This window comes from Pimephales promelas, chromosome 1, assembly GCF_988280905.1.
Source record: "Pimephales promelas chromosome 1, fPimPro1.hap1.1, whole genome shotgun sequence".
NCBI classification, from domain to species: Eukaryota; Metazoa; Chordata; class Actinopteri; order Cypriniformes; family Leuciscidae; genus Pimephales; species Pimephales promelas.
The window spans coordinates 47,420,745-47,436,434 of record NC_142769.1 but is presented as its reverse complement, the minus strand read 5'-3'; the positions used below and the strand labels follow the sequence as shown (position 1 = coordinate 47,436,434).

The window sequence follows — 15,690 nt, the reverse complement described above, 5'->3', positions numbered from 1 at the left end:
AAAAAAAAACAAAGTTTAAGTTTTATAAGATCAAACGCTCGCCTTGCTCTGTTCTGTGGTGCACGTTCGTAACTCTCTTGTTCGAACTCGTTCAACAAAATGAACAAATCTTTTCCCGAATCAATTCGTTCGTTTCTTTCCCCGAATGAACCAAATGACTCGGAAAAAAATTTGTTCATTTTGATGAACGAGTTCGAACAGGAGTGCGTTACAGAACAGCAAGGCGAGCGTTTGAGCTTATAAAACTTAAACTTTGTTATTTATTTATAAAACGAGCGATCGTTTCGCTTGATAAGACCCTTATTCATCGTCTGGAATCCTTTAAAGCCCTTTGAACAAGTTTGCAGTTTGTACTTAAAGTTTCTTTTGGAACTTGAACCATCTGGTTCCCATTGAAGTCCATTATATGGAGAAAAATCCTGGAATGTTTTCATCAAAAACCTTAATTTCTTTTCGACTGAAGAAAGAAAGACATGAAGATCTTGGATGACATGGGGGTGAGTAAATTATCAGCAAAAGTTTTTTCAAAAGGGAACTACTCCTTAAAAAATCCTTTCTAGCAGGTCATAAAATTGTCACCATTTACAACTATCTAAATTTAAAGACTCGGGTACTCATGAGGTACTCAGGTTCATGTTTTTGTTGTATTCAGTAACAGCACGAGATTTTCTTGTCAAAGACCTTTCGGCAATATTACAAAAATATGAACAAAAATATTGCACACAAGGTAATGTAAACTATTCATAAAAATCCAAATCCGGTCATGGTTCCACTAACTAATAACAGAGTGCATTTCTTCAGTTTTGGTGAGCTTATTCTCTGATACGACTAAATGCCTAGTGACCATTATCAAATGTTAGATGAGAAAAGTGTCTTTCTAAGTGGCTGTGACTCCAATCAATTTGTGTACCAGTCAATGAAAATTTATATAGGAGATGAATATGGTTACTTAAGCACAGGAAGAGAGCAAGTTGTCAGTTAAAATGGGCAAAATGTATTATCAAACAACTTGTTACTTGTGGCTCTGGTCTGTGGCTCATTGTGCTTCAAAATTTAAAGGTCCCCCTGTGCCAAGTGTTGAAGGGCATCGTCCTCACAGCACATGCAGTGATAGCCGAATTCGGAGGTCACATCCCAGCAGCCCTGCTTTCGGTAGAAGTCAAGAGATGACTTATTCCAGTCCATTACAATGAAATTCAGCTGAGTGCAACCAGCAGCCAGACCAAGCTAAGGGTGATCATAAACACAAACATGTCAACTTGTGCACAGTTAACAAACACTTTTCTAAATCGCAACAGATTCAACACACATGCTGTATTTATCTTGAGTAAACAAACTCCCCATACCTGGGAGACTTTAGCCATCAGAGCCTTGCCAATGCCTTTCCCTGCAAATACACACAGAAAATCTTACTGACGCTTTTGACCATACGTCAACATCCGACGTCAGTTAGCTGACGCTATCTAATCCTAACCCTACCCCAGACCTAAACCTACCCGCGTCATCTAACTGACGCTAAAGCGTACCCTAAAACATCGGATGTTGCCGGATGGTCAAAAGCGTCAGTTAGATGACGTCTTGGGATGAGAATGTGTTCATTAATCAGTTACTGTATGTTACATTCAAATAAACGAAAGCATGGTGTCGTTTCCTTACCTCTGAACTCTGGCATCACGTACAGATCCTCCATGTACACAGCCCGACCTTTCCATGAGCTGTACGCGTAGAAGTACAGTGAGTAACCAACCTTGGTATGACCTGTAAAGAGAATCATTTCTGTCAGCTTGATGGCTAAAATAAAAACATAAAACTCAGGAACAACACTGTGATCTAATAATATCAATTTGCAAAACAGACGTAATCACTACAATATAAGTAATGTGCTCTTTTTTTCACATTAGCACATTTGGCCTGACACTTAATTTGTTTCCTATTCTAACTTGCATTTGTAAATGCAATTTAATTTAAAGGGGTTATGACATTGATTTTATTTTTAGAATTTTAATATGTTCCTTGAATTTCACTTATAATGTTAATCAAATAACGGCATTACAGACAAAGCATTATGAAATCAATTACTTAGTCTGATGCAGATGCTCTCAGATTCAATTCAGGTTCCTTACGATGTCTTCATTACACTGTGCACACAAACAAGCTGTTTAAACTGGCAGTGTTGTAGTACTCGAGACTCGGACTCGTCTCGGACTCGGTCTCGAGACCATATTTTAATGGTCTTGGTCTTGTCATGGACTCGTGTCCATTTGGACTCGGAATTGACTCGTACTCGAACATTTTTTTTTTAGGACTCGGAATTATTCCCGAGTCCACTCGAGTTCAATTCAAAATATTTTGTCATGATTATTAATGTATGTTAATAAAATATTTCTTTAAATTGATTGACACGCCCAGTGATTGGTGATTTTCTAGTGCGCAACTGCACATGACAAATTGTAATAAAATTACTTTTAACACCACCTACTGTGTGGCCTTTTTACCCTAAACTGATCATATTTTTTATAAGCAAATTCAGTAAAAAAAAAAAAAAAAGGATTTCTCTAAGTAAATAAAAGTAAATTAGGTAATCAACCCTCACTGGTCTCGGTCTCGACTCGGACTCGACCGTCTCTGGTCTCGGACTCGACTCTCTATGGACTCGGTCTTGACTCGGACTCGACTCTCTCTGGTCTCGGTGTCGACTCGGACTCGAGTGAGGTGGTCTCGACTACAACACTGTAAACTGGACGTGTCAAAGCGTTCTTTCGCTCATCCATTTGTCGACTCAAGTCGTGTGTGGAGTACATCAGAAACTGATCGCGCATCTGAATACTGTATCTAGTGTAGACAGCATCAGTAATTATAATGGTTTTGCTTTTGATGTGACGCGATGCTCACATCCAATGTGAGCAAATGCTAGCTGTTAAGCAATTGAACGATAGTGGGTGGGGCCCATGGTGCTATTATGTAGGCTATACTATTCATTGACGTCGTGCTTTAGAGGCAGGCATTTTTCTCACCATCTCTGGACTTAAGATGCTCCGGCACTTCAGCAATAATTCCATGAAAAAAAGGGGTTTTGGAGAATCCATCCTGCTCCAGATCTTTAGTAAAAGTTGTATGATTGGTTCCAGCTCCAAACAATCCACAGCATGAATTATTCCAAGCAAATGACTTTGTATTGGAGAGATATGACAATCATGCCTACCTTTTTGTGTAATCTTGATCTGGTCTGAAACTTTCTCATACTCTGCCAGTTCCTAGTTAAAAGTATTAGACAAAACAACAGTTTATGGTTTGATTTTGCTGGGATTTTGCAGATGAGTGTCCCAATTCTTTAAAGGAGGAGTTCACTTAAAATCACCCCATGATTTACTCATCCTCAAGCCATCCTAGTTGTATGTGACTTTCAGACGAATACAATCAGAGTTATATTAATAAACATCCTGATGCGTCCAAGCTTTATAATGGGAGTGCACTGCAACCCTCTGTTTGAAGCTCAAATACATGTGAATTTGATAAGGCGCACAAGTTATTGCAACATGGCATCATGACTTTGCGTAAAACATACACACCACGTTCAAGTCAAGTTAGTCTGTCTGTTCTATTCTCTGTCTGTTATCTATACGCATTTTTTGAGCTATCTGCGTACGTCCACACCGAAACGAACCGTCATCTTTTGCGTGTATGTCTACGCCGTTAAATGTCCAATTCCGCGTGTACACATGTCCGAGTGGAATGAAGCAAAATTTAGATCTACATCTGGGGAGCGAAATTTTTTTTCCTAGGATGGTAGGGGAAGACTCAAAAATGTTATTAACCCCAGTGACGGGTAGGCTTAGGGATGGGGTTGGGGTAGGTCATATATTTATATAAGTAATGTAACGTAAAGTCAACAGCATTGATAAACACGCTGAAAAGCGATTATACGTGTTGATAGAACGGCAAAAATGGACATACAAATTGGCGTGTCATACATACATCTGATTTATTGGCAACATTTTCACGCTAGAATGGTTGTTTTTCAGGGGGAATGCAATTAATTTGCTCAAAACAACACCGATTTGATCAATTGCATTAAGGCTGCACTTCAACCACGACAGTTATTGTTATCGGCTGCACACAAATTAATGTTAATGTTAATTAAAGACCAAGGCTAGTAAATCTCTATATACTGCATGTTGAAATTAGACTAGATCTAATGGCATGAAGACAAAAGCCACACCACACAAATGGCTCTTAATTGGTTTATTTCATTAGCAAACAAGTAACTGTAATTGTTAAGTTCATTCCGTCGATCAATTTCTTACTTATACCCTACTTCTGGTCAGTCTGCACAAATACCGATCATGCATTTTTTCTTTGCCGCCCCTTTAAATAAAGTTTAAAGACCAACCGTTCGCTCTACGTCAGAGCGACCACGGATCTTTCTACGCTTTGTCAGAGCAGCCAGAGAGATGCGCTTTTAGGATGGCTTGAGGGTGAGTAAATCAAGGGGCAATTTTAATTTTAAAATGAACTACTCCTTTAAGTTCTAAAATCGTCAGAAATAGACGCACGCGACGTGTCTTCAACTCACCAGAATCATCCGCGAGATATCCTTACAGTCCTCGAGCGTGGCGGCCCGGATTGTGAAGTCCATCCTGTGTTCAACAATAATAACACACTGAACAGCAAAATCTTACTGTCTGTCAAGTGTCAACGTGGAAAGATTGCATTTAGGCCATGCCTACACCTGGGGAAGCTGCATGCTTGTAATTTCTGATTTATAAGAAAAAACAAAACAAAACAAAAAACTAAAAAAAGAAAAACAAGTGGATACGGGCAATAAGACGTGAGCTTTAGCAGGAAGAATGGGTAAATTGTGGGACCCTGACACTCAGTATGCATGTACTAAGAATACACTGTGTGCAGTAAACATTTTGCCACTGTTAGTAAAATATACAAATGTCAGTTTTATATAGTAAATTTCAGATGTGTACATTTTCTAGTACATCATGTGTTATTTACACATCCAGAAGACTATGGGCCCTAATGGACAGTGTTGCACACTCCCGCCAACAAGAAAGAACAATGAGGGAATTATTTTGGATAGTGAGAGCGCTGTAGTGTATTAGCACTGCTAGCTTAGCACATTTTAAGAACTTTTCTAAAGAAAAAAAAGAATGCAAAATTGAGGCCTATTATTTGCCTGATTGTTTCATAGTGTAATTCAAGTTGCTTTTGACTGAACTGAATGACTTTGGGTAGACGACAACAATGTACTAAAAACAGAAAAGATTTTCCTTTGCACTTTTTGAAAGTTTCGCTACAGTCGACAGCTATGTCAAAGCTATCTCTTTTCACACGGATTGACAAAAACAACTTAAAAACACTGAATTAATGTATGTTTCATTTTAAAATAATAAATTTGAACAAATTAAATTAGTATAATAAGACACTATAGGGCTGTTTCCCTAGGTAGGACTGATCAAATTAAATCATTTACACAGTTTTTATATATATATATATATATTTAATATACAAATAAGAAATGTTGGACAGAATGATACTTTAAAAAAAAAAAAAAACAATAAACCACCAGTAGGTGGCGGCAAGTAACCGTCTTAGTTGTTTATTAATGGGTCTTTGAATCAACTGATTAGACTCCCCAACGGGATTTGCCATGGAGCTGCTGATAGCGCCTGAACCATGCCTGAGTTCTCCCACCAGTAAAACTGAGCATCCGTCCTCCCTGATTCAGCTTATGACCTGAGGCAGCAGAGCTACTGGAGGAGTTGTAGTGTGGTGTGGACTCTACTATTTTTTTCGATTTAGAACTATTTTTAGTGTTATATCTTTATCTTTATCATTAAAACCCGTTCACACCAAGAATGATAACGATTACTTCTAATATGAAGATAACTATGATGATAACTATATTAGCATCCACTCCAAAGCACAATGTAATTTTGTTTATTATAAGTGCACGCTGCAGTTTTGTCATCTGGCGCTTTAAAAGCTCAAGCTCGGATCTTGAAGCCAGGGAGGCTCAGGCAGGTCTGGAATCCTGACCCAAGGCTGGGGTGGATCAAGCGGGTCTGGAATCCTGGCCCAAGGCTGGGGTGGATCAAGCGGGTCTGGAATCCTGGCCCAAGGCCTGGGTGGGTCAGGCGGGTCTGGAGGCTTGACCGGGGCAGGCTGGGCTGGCAGCTTGAGTGGGAATTTGAGCGGGTCCATCAGAACAGGAAACTCGAGTGGGACCATGCAAACAGGCAGATCATACTCGGGCAGTACAGGAATCAGGGTGAAAAATCAGAACAAAATGAAGGTGATTGTCCCAATGGGAGTTCGACTGCTAGTGTATTGGGCATGGGTACGGCCAGCCTTCAGGTAGGGAACAGGGGTCATGGTGGAACAGTTCTAGAGCTTAAGAGCGGACTCAGGATAGGTCTCTGGGCAAACAGTGGGCTCTGGGACAGTGTCTGGGCAGACAGTGAGCTCAGGAGTACAGACAGGGCTGGAGACAACCAGCTGAGAGGTGTGTGCTGCTCAGGCACACAGGGCAATCATGACGTAAAAAAGACAAGGATCACCCTCTGGGTCATGGCAGGACTGACTGGGGAAACAGGTGGCTGCAACTTCTTCGACCTCCATTGGGGGGCGCTGCATATTCTTCGACCACCACAGGTGGTGCTGCAGCTTCTTCAGTCACCACTGGGGGCGCTACAGCTTCTTTGACCACCACTGGGGGCGCTGCAGCTTCTTCGACCTCCACTGGGGGCACTGCAGCTTCTTTAACCTCCACTGGGGGCGCTGCATATTCTTCGACCACCACAGGTGGCGCTGCAGCTTCTTTGACCACCACTGGGGGCGCTGCAGCTTCTTTGACCACCATTGGGGGCGCTGCAGATTCTGACCACCACAGTAAAGTCAAGTCAAGTCACATTTATTTATATAGCGCTTTTTACAATAGAGATTGTATCAAAGCCACTTCACAGTGATAACATGAAAGTAATACAACACATCAATAATTGTTGAAATTAAATGTCCCCAACTAAGCAAGCCAAAAGCAAGGCAATAGTGGGCGCTGCAGCTTCTTCGACCACCACTGGAGGCGCTGCAGCTTCTTCGACCACCACTGGGGGCGCTGCAGCTTCTTCGACCACCACTGGGGGCGCTGCAGCTTCTTCGACCCCCCATTGGGGCGCTGCATATTCTTCGACCACCACAGGTGGTGCTGCAGCTTCTTCAGTCACCACTGGGGGCGCTACAGCTTCTTTTACCACCACTGGGGGCGCTGCAGCTTCTTCGACCTCCACTGGGGGCGCTGCAGCTTCTTCGACCACCACAGGTGGCGCTGCAGCTTCTTTGACCACCACTGGGGGCGCTGCAGCTTCTTCGACCCCCATTGGGGGCGCTGCAGATTCTGACCACCACAGTAAAGTCAAGTCACATTTATTTATAAAGCGCTTTTTACAATACAGATTGTATTAAAGCCACTTCACAGTGATAACATGAAAGTAATACAACACATCAATAATTGTTGAAATTAAATGTCCCCAACTAAGCAAGCCAAAAGCAAGGCAATAGTGGGCTCTGCAGCTTCTTCGACCACCACTGGGGGCGCTGCAGCTTCTGCAACCATAGTCTCAGCCTCAGTTGTCACACCCACGGACAGTTGGCTGAACGTCTGATGCATATGAACTTCAGGAGTTTTGAAGTCTCGATCTGATTGGTTAAATTCTACAAGATGTCCGGGAGACGTGTGTGTCACGTTCTTCATCGATCCGCCTGGAAACAAATGCTGTGATGCCAAAACCCCTCGTGGAAAAAGAAAGCCGTCGTTTACAACTGTGACCATGATCGCTTAACAGGAACAACTAAACGCTGGATCGTGAAGTTCACTACTCCATTGTTGCAGTAAACTCGCACAACGTTCCAGAATTAAAGATTCCATTTTTCAAACATTAGTTTTGTAATGTTAATGTTGGAGCATATATATGCTGGCATACTTAGTTTTTGCATATGCCAGTATGATCTTTTTGTGTTTAAACAACATATCAGGTTCTATTTTGTAGGAAATACTCCATCAATACATATTTTGGATTCTTTATGTAACCTGGATGAAATCATAAGATCAATAAAGCTATGTGATATAGGGCTATAAATTAATTTTATGTGTGTGCTATTTCATTAGGAGTGGTTATTAAAATATTAGCATGTTTTCATGTAAATTGTATATATGCTTGAGCTGGGTATCTTTTAATCATAAATGTAATATGTTGAATGGGCTATTTCTAAAATCTGTTATTATTTTTATCTCCTCTGTGGTCTCTAAAATGAAGTAGTCCAATCATTGTTTCTAAACATAAACGGCAATAATGTGAAGACGTGTGTAGTCCTACTCGCCATTCTCCCTCCCATAATAAGACATGAGTCAGAAAGTGAGCAAATCTGATTCACAGTGTTTTACTTATTTAATTCCCTAAGAGATTTTAATGTATTAAACAAAGGAAAATTTGTACTTCACAATTATTCTGTCATTTGTTGTTAACATTGAAATACTATAATTCCTCAGAAAGTCCTCTGGAAAAGTCCTACAGTATATGTGGTATATCGTTAATCACTTCTCCGGGTGAACACTTGATGTCGCTGTTGGTTAAGGTGTGGAAACTGCAACATCATGGCGTTTGAGCAGATTACAAATGTAGGGATGATGATCTGCAGGCCAAATGTGAATCCTCTCAGCTACAATCACTCTAATTGTAATTCATTTAAATGAGAGCTTTGGTGGTATTAATTATTTCATTAACTCTTAGCAGCTTATTTTATGATTAGTCCTGCGCTGCATAGGTTAACACCAATCTAGATCACACTGTTTTAAATGCTTAAAGTTCACCCAAAAACCAAAATTCTGTCATTAATTACTAACCCTCATGTCGTTCATTTTTGAAACACAAAAGAAGATCTTTTTGATGAAATCTGAGTTTTCAGTCCCTCCATTGACAGGTACACATCTGACACAGGCGCCTCAAAAAGTTCATAAAGAGATCGTAAAACTAATCCGTAAGAATTGATGGGTCTATTTAAAATTGTCTGATGAGACTTGATTGCTTTATATGATGAACAGACTGAATTTAACACGAGAACGAAACTCGTTGGTGAAACTGATGAATGTTTGAATAAAAGTAGGCCTAAATACAATCTGTAAAGAAAATTTGGACTAAACCACTATTTATATGGATTTAGTATCTCTTTATGAACATCAAGCATCATAATGTCAGTTGTGTAGCTGTCAATGGAGGAACATAAAGCTCTCAGATTTCATCAAAAAGATTTTCATTGGTGTTTCATAGATGAAAGAAAGTCTTGCAAGTTTGGAACGACATTAGGTGAGTAATTAATGACAGAATTTTTATTTTTGGGTGAACTATCCCTTTAAGGCACGTGCACACCAAGAATGATAAATTAGCGCCCACAACAGCGCACAATTTTTCTGTTTACTCCAAACGAGTCCGGCAGTTTTGTTGACTTCAGCTGCAATGAGCTTTGAAAGGAGGTAAAAGTCGTTCTGAAAGTGATTCCAATATTGTTCCTCTGCGTCTTACCGTTATTGATGTTGTGGGCTCTCTTCTTTTATATTTAGATCGATATAGTTACAGACCGTCCTTCGTGTGAACGGGCCGTTTGGCAAGTTATAAAACCCATGCAGCGAAAAAAAAACCGCATACATGTACTTTTATTGATGACTGAAAGAACATAATATACAGTACATTGGATACAGCAGCAATAGTTCTACAAGTGCAACAAAATAATTTCTCTCTAGCAGGTCATTAAACTAAATTTATAGACTGAGGTACTTATGAGTTGTATGTTGTTCAGTTTTGTGTTGTATTCAGTAACAGCACGGGCTTGTCTTGCCAAAGACCTTTGGGCAATAAATATAAACATATTAGGTTTCTAAAAGGCAAAATGCACAAAAATCAGAAAAGCAAAATCCAACCATGCTTCCACTAACCAATAACACAGGATTCATCTTAATATAATTACAATTGTAGTGCATTTCTCCAGTTTGTGGCTCATATCTGTGCATGTAAAACGTAAACAGACACATCTTCATCTTCTAGAGTGGCTGTGTGACTCTTGTGAACCAATCAATTTTCCATATTGTAACAGTTTAAGAACATTACTTGTGCATATTTTCAGATAAGGTGGATTTGTGAGCTAGACAGACAAGATGTTTATGCAAACACATTCAAATGTACACATTACATGACGCATATGGCTAAACACTAAAATGGCTATTTAAATAGAACATCTAAAGGTAACAGTAACAATTTCACTTCCACTTTTTCCATTGGTAGAAAAATGATAATGTCATAATATGTCCAATACATGATTCCCAATAACACAACAGTGCACTTCTGAATCTTTGGTTAGGCCAGATTTCACAATTTAAATACGTAAAATTAATCAGTATCATTTGCTGGCATTTGTTCTCTGTACTGTTTCTCGTCTCCGATGTCAAAAAATTGATATAGGAGATGAGCATGGTTATGTAGTCTATATTTTGACAGATTACTCTCTTCCTGTGCTTATCAAACAACTTGTTACTTGTGGCTCTGGACTAGGGTTGACAAGGGAATCATTGTGCTTCAAAATTTAAAGGTCCCCCTGTGCCAAGTGTTGAAGGGCATCACCCTCACAGCGCATGCAGTGATACCCGAGGTCGGAGGTCACATCCCAGCAGCCCTGCTTTCGGTAGAAGTCAAGAGATGACTTGTTCCAGTCCAGCACAGTGAAATTCAGCTGAGTGCAACCAGCAGCCAGACCAAGCTAAGGGTGATCATAAACACAAACATGTCAACTTGTGCACAGTTAACAAACACTTTTCTAAATCGCAACAGATTCAACACACATGCTGTATTTATCTTGAGTAAACAAACTCCCCATACCTGGGAGACTTTAGCCATCAGAGCCTTGCCAATGTCTTTCCCTGGAAATACACACAGAAATTCATTAATCAGTTTATGTTACCTTTAAATATTCAAAAACACGGTGTCGTTTCCTTACCTCTGAACTCTGGCATCACGTACAGATCCTCCATGTACACAGCCCGACCTTTCCATGAGCTGTACGTGTAGAAGTACAGTGAGTAACCAACCTTGGTATGACCTGTAAAGAAAATCATTTCTGTCAGCTTGATGGCGAAAATAAAAACACAAAACTCAGAAACAACACTGTAAACTAACAATATGTAAGATAACAATAATGTGTTCCTTTTATTGCTCTTTTTTTCACATTAGCACATTTGGCTTGACACTTAAGGAGTAGTTCACTTTTAAAAAAACTTTTGCTGTTAATTTACTCACCCCCATGTCATCCAAGATATCCACGTCTTTCTTTCTTCAGTGGAAAATAAATTAAGGTTTTTGATTAAAACATTTCGGGATTTTCTCCATATAAGGGACTTCAATGGGAACCAAACAGTTCAAGGTCCAAATGAGAGTTTCAGTGCAGCTTTAAGGGCTTTAAATGATTCCAGATGATGAATAAGAGTCTTATCAAGTGAAACGATCACTCATTTGAAAAATAAATAAAAAAGTTTACGTTTTATAAGCACAAATGGTCGCCGTGTTCTGTGATGAGCGTTCGTGACTCTCCTGTTCAAACCCGTTCATTAAAATGAATAAATCTTTTTTCAAGTCATGACTCGAAGGGTCCTTGATAAGTAACCTTATTCATCATCTGGTGTCGTTTAAAGCCCTTTGAAGCTGCACTGAAACTCTCACTTGGACCTTGAACCGTTTGGTTCCCATTGAAGTCCATTATATGGAGAAAATCCTGGAATGTTTTCATCAAAAACCTTAATTTCTTTTTGACTGAAGAAAAAAAGACGTGGACATCTTGGATGACATGAGGTTGAGTAAATTATCAGCAAAAGTTTTTTCAAAAGGTAACTACTCCTTTAATTTGTTTCCTATTCTAATTTGCATACAAAAATGCCAATTAACATAAAGGGGTCATGACATGGATTTCTTTTTATTATTTTAATGTTCCTTGAAATACTGTAATTTACAGACAAAGCATTATGAAATCATTTACTTATGGTTTGTGACGCAGCTGCTGTCAGATTCAGTACAGTTGCTGCTTAAACTTTCAACAAACGTTTCCTTACGATCTCTTCATTACACTGTCCCTACTTTTGTTATTCGGAAGTTAAATGCTCCGAACAAACATAATCCTCTGACGCGATCCAGGATGCCATTAAAATTAATTATACACTTCCGCGTAGGATACATCCATGTATCCTCACTCATAACTCCTCAGGAAATCTCCTCACTCGCGGTGCAATTAGAGAATTGAGACGTCCTTCAAGATGGCCGAGCTCAATTGATTTCCAGGTCATAGGATGGAGGATAGAGGGGAAGAGGAGAGATATTGATAAACACCCCTGAATTCAATGATTTGGAGGGTTACTTTTGGCAATATGGTGTGTTTTACTGCTGTGTATCAGCCATTTTTTTAGCTTTATTTTGGTACAAAGACCTCTTATGTGCATGTTGTGACATGACCCCTTTTTAGAAAATATGTGTAACTCTGAAGAGGTAAAGCAACAGAGAATAAAATGGCAAACTAGCTTATGTAACATCCATGCACTCAGGCTAGACATGACACACATGCCCAGATTAGATAACAAATGTGTCTCCAAATGCAGAGCAGCACAGATGGACCATCTTTCTCACCATCTCTGGACTTAAGATGCTCCGGCACTTCAGCAATAATTCCATGGAAAAAAGGGTTTTTGGAGAATCCATCCTGCTCCAGATCTATAGTAAAAGTTGTATGATTGGAATAATTCATACTGTGGATTGTTTGCAGCTGGTACCAAACAAATCATTATATTTGTATATGACAATCATGCCTACCTCTTTGTGTAATCTTGATCTGGTCTGAAACTTTCTCATGCTCTGCCAGTTCCTAGTTAAAGGGATTCAACAAAACAAACAGTTTACGGCTTGATTTTGCTGGGCAAATTTTCACTATTCTGACAGCAGCACAGTGTATAATTATTTTATTTATTTATGTGTTAATAATGAGGTACATTTAATCCATAACGTGACACTGGCCTGCTTATTGTAGCGGACACGATATGATCTGATTTTCATCATCCTTAATATGACGTCATTCAGATCCACCATTCAAAACACACAAAAGTCGCGGCTGACAGCTGAAGGCTGTAGCATTTCAGACACCGTCCACTTCGCTCACGACAGGAAAGTGTCAAATTACAGTGTGTAAAGTAAACGTGGCTTACTGTAAACCGGTCATCAACACTGATGCCATTATCCGCACATTACACGTTAAACAACAGAGTTTGGAGGATAATGAAAGTCTGCGCATGCTGTCGGTGACGCGGAGGATGAGTGTTCCAATTCTTTAAGTTCTAAAATCGTCAGAAATAGACGCACGCGACGCGTATGACACGCGGGCGCTTCGACTCACCAGAATCATCCGCGAGATATCCTTACAGTCCTCGAGCGTGGCGGCCCGGATTGTGAAGTCCATCCTGTGTTCAACAATAATAACACACTGAGCAACAAAATCTGAGTGTGTGCCAACGTGGAATAATATTATGAAACGGAAGAGATGTGTTTATGTGTTTGCCCTGACTCTCACGCGGCACTTAGAGACGGAACAGTTGAAACAGCGCCATCTGCATGTACTTATATCGTCCTGTCATCATCATGGCAGTAGTTTATACAGTAGATTAAAATATGTATATTATCAGGATTTTTCCACAGAAACATTTCTTCAGTACAGTAGGCTATATTCAAAGCTGACTCATGACTGCTGATTTAAAGTCCCCATGAAATCAGATCAGAATTGACGTTTTTGGCTTTTTTTTTTTGTATGAATAGCTGTTAGCCTTACTGTTATCTATAAGCTACATGTGCTCCAAAATGGCAAAATGTGTATTTAGAAGATATAAACATTCAAAACTTAGTCTCTCATTCCCAAAATCAATTATTTTGATGACGTCACTCTGCACTTTAGATTGTCATCAGATTTTCTGTCCAATCAAATGCTCTAGAAGCCGAAGATCAGCTTAGACGCTGATGCTGAAATCGGTCACTTGTTCACACATTTAAGGCCCTACACTCTCAGAAAAAAAGGTACAAAAGCTGTCACTGGGGCTGTAGGCCTACCTTTTCAAAAGGTAAACTTGTGTCCATTTTAGGTGCTATTATGTATATTTTAAGTGTTAATGTACATTTTAGGTGCTGATATGTACATTTTAGGTGCTAATATGTCCATTTCAGGAGCTAATATGTCCATTTTAGGTCCTAATATGTACATTTAGGTAGTAATATGTACATTTTAGGTGCTAATATGTATATTTTAGGTGCTAATATGTCCATTCCAGGAGCTAATATGTACATTTTAGGTGCTAATATGTAGCCTACATTTTAGGTGCTAATATGTACCAGGTACCAATATGCAGCCTTTGGGTACAAAAGTTTACCTTTTGAAAAGGTACAGCCCCAGTGGCAGCTTTTGTACCTTTTTTTCTGAGAGTGTAGCACACTGAGTCCGAAATTCGCGTCCGAAATTTCCGCACGTCAAAAAACAAATACGACCTCACGTTATGGCAATGAGGCTTGCACACTGCCTCCGAAAATTTCATCCGTCATAAAAAAAATCGAATCGGGTTTGATTTTCTGCGTTTTTCGCATCTGTAGCAAGCAGTTTGAATGGTGTTTAGACAATTCAGAACCACCGAATCACGAATACGAAAAAACGCGTACAAAAATTTCGGACTCAGTGTGCTGGCCTTTATTTTCTACATGGTGAGATTGGGAGGAAACTGCGGCTTTGCTGAGCTCAACAGCTCTAGTCGAACAGTGATATAAACGAAACGCTATTGGCTTTTTATTTATTTATTTATTTTTTATGGGAGGAGCTGATAGGGTTTGGGTTGATTTGAATTTTTATAAAGGATAGCTTCTTGAGATGCATCATCTCATTTTCAAGCGGGTCATAAAAACATAAATACAGAATACAAAAGACAAATCATAAGCAAAATCATTACATAACATAGGTACATTACAGATACACATACAAAGCTCATTTATACACAACCCTCACCCCAACCCCCAGTTTTGTTAGGGTCCCGCCCTCTCTTCCTGTTTCATTACGTCAACACACTGAATAATGCGTGTTTCAAGGCACTTCAGTGAGCTTTTAACAGTTTCTTTCATTATTACTACTTGTAACATCACTGTTTACCGTATGGTTTAATTATTAGCTTGTGCTGATGCAGTGACCAAACTATTTCTCCCTCAAACATTCTTTCATGAATCATTCAAATATGACATGTATTCAACCAATATTAATGCTTTGAATAACCTTGAACAAAACATTTTTTTTATTAAGTACAAGTCTTCCAGATGTCATTTAATACATTATTTCTCATGCAAGTTGCAACTATCAGAAACTAGCCTAATGCATGTAATCTCAAATGCCTTTCACTCTCAGTTTATTTATTACCCTATACTGTAAATAAAGTAGACTATATTATGTGACTAAATAGTTTATATAACAACATAAATATATCTATAAAATAACCAAAATTGCATGTGTCTATAATCATATTGACTTCAGGGTTACATTGCCAGCTCATAATATGATATAATAGCTTTCCTTGAGCTT

The 15,690-nt window shown here is 39.3% G+C and overlaps 2 protein-coding genes across 2 annotated transcripts; both read right to left on the bottom strand.

The window, feature by feature from the left end:
• Positions 1-446: 446 nt before the first annotated feature.
• LOC120470165 (thialysine N-epsilon-acetyltransferase) lies at positions 447-4,767 on the bottom strand. Its single transcript, XM_039659619.2, has 6 exons — positions 4,574-4,767; positions 3,203-3,254; positions 3,015-3,098; positions 1,657-1,758; positions 1,347-1,387; positions 447-1,227 (listed from the first exon to the last, which is right to left on the bottom strand). The coding sequence occupies exons 1-6, from the start codon at positions 4,634-4,636 to the stop codon at positions 1,054-1,056; spliced, it is 516 nt and encodes a 171-aa protein (XP_039515553.2). The 5' UTR covers positions 4,637-4,767; the 3' UTR covers positions 447-1,053.
• Positions 4,768-10,554: 5,787 nt separating this feature from the next.
• Positions 10,555-13,689, bottom strand: LOC120470164 (thialysine N-epsilon-acetyltransferase). The gene is made up of 6 exons (XM_039659618.2): positions 13,483-13,689; positions 12,906-12,957; positions 12,723-12,806; positions 11,050-11,151; positions 10,932-10,972; positions 10,555-10,812 (listed from the first exon to the last, which is right to left on the bottom strand). The coding sequence occupies exons 1-6, from the start codon at positions 13,543-13,545 to the stop codon at positions 10,639-10,641; spliced, it is 516 nt and encodes a 171-aa protein (XP_039515552.2). The 5' UTR covers positions 13,546-13,689; the 3' UTR covers positions 10,555-10,638.
• Between the last annotated feature and the right edge of the window lie 2,001 nt (positions 13,690-15,690).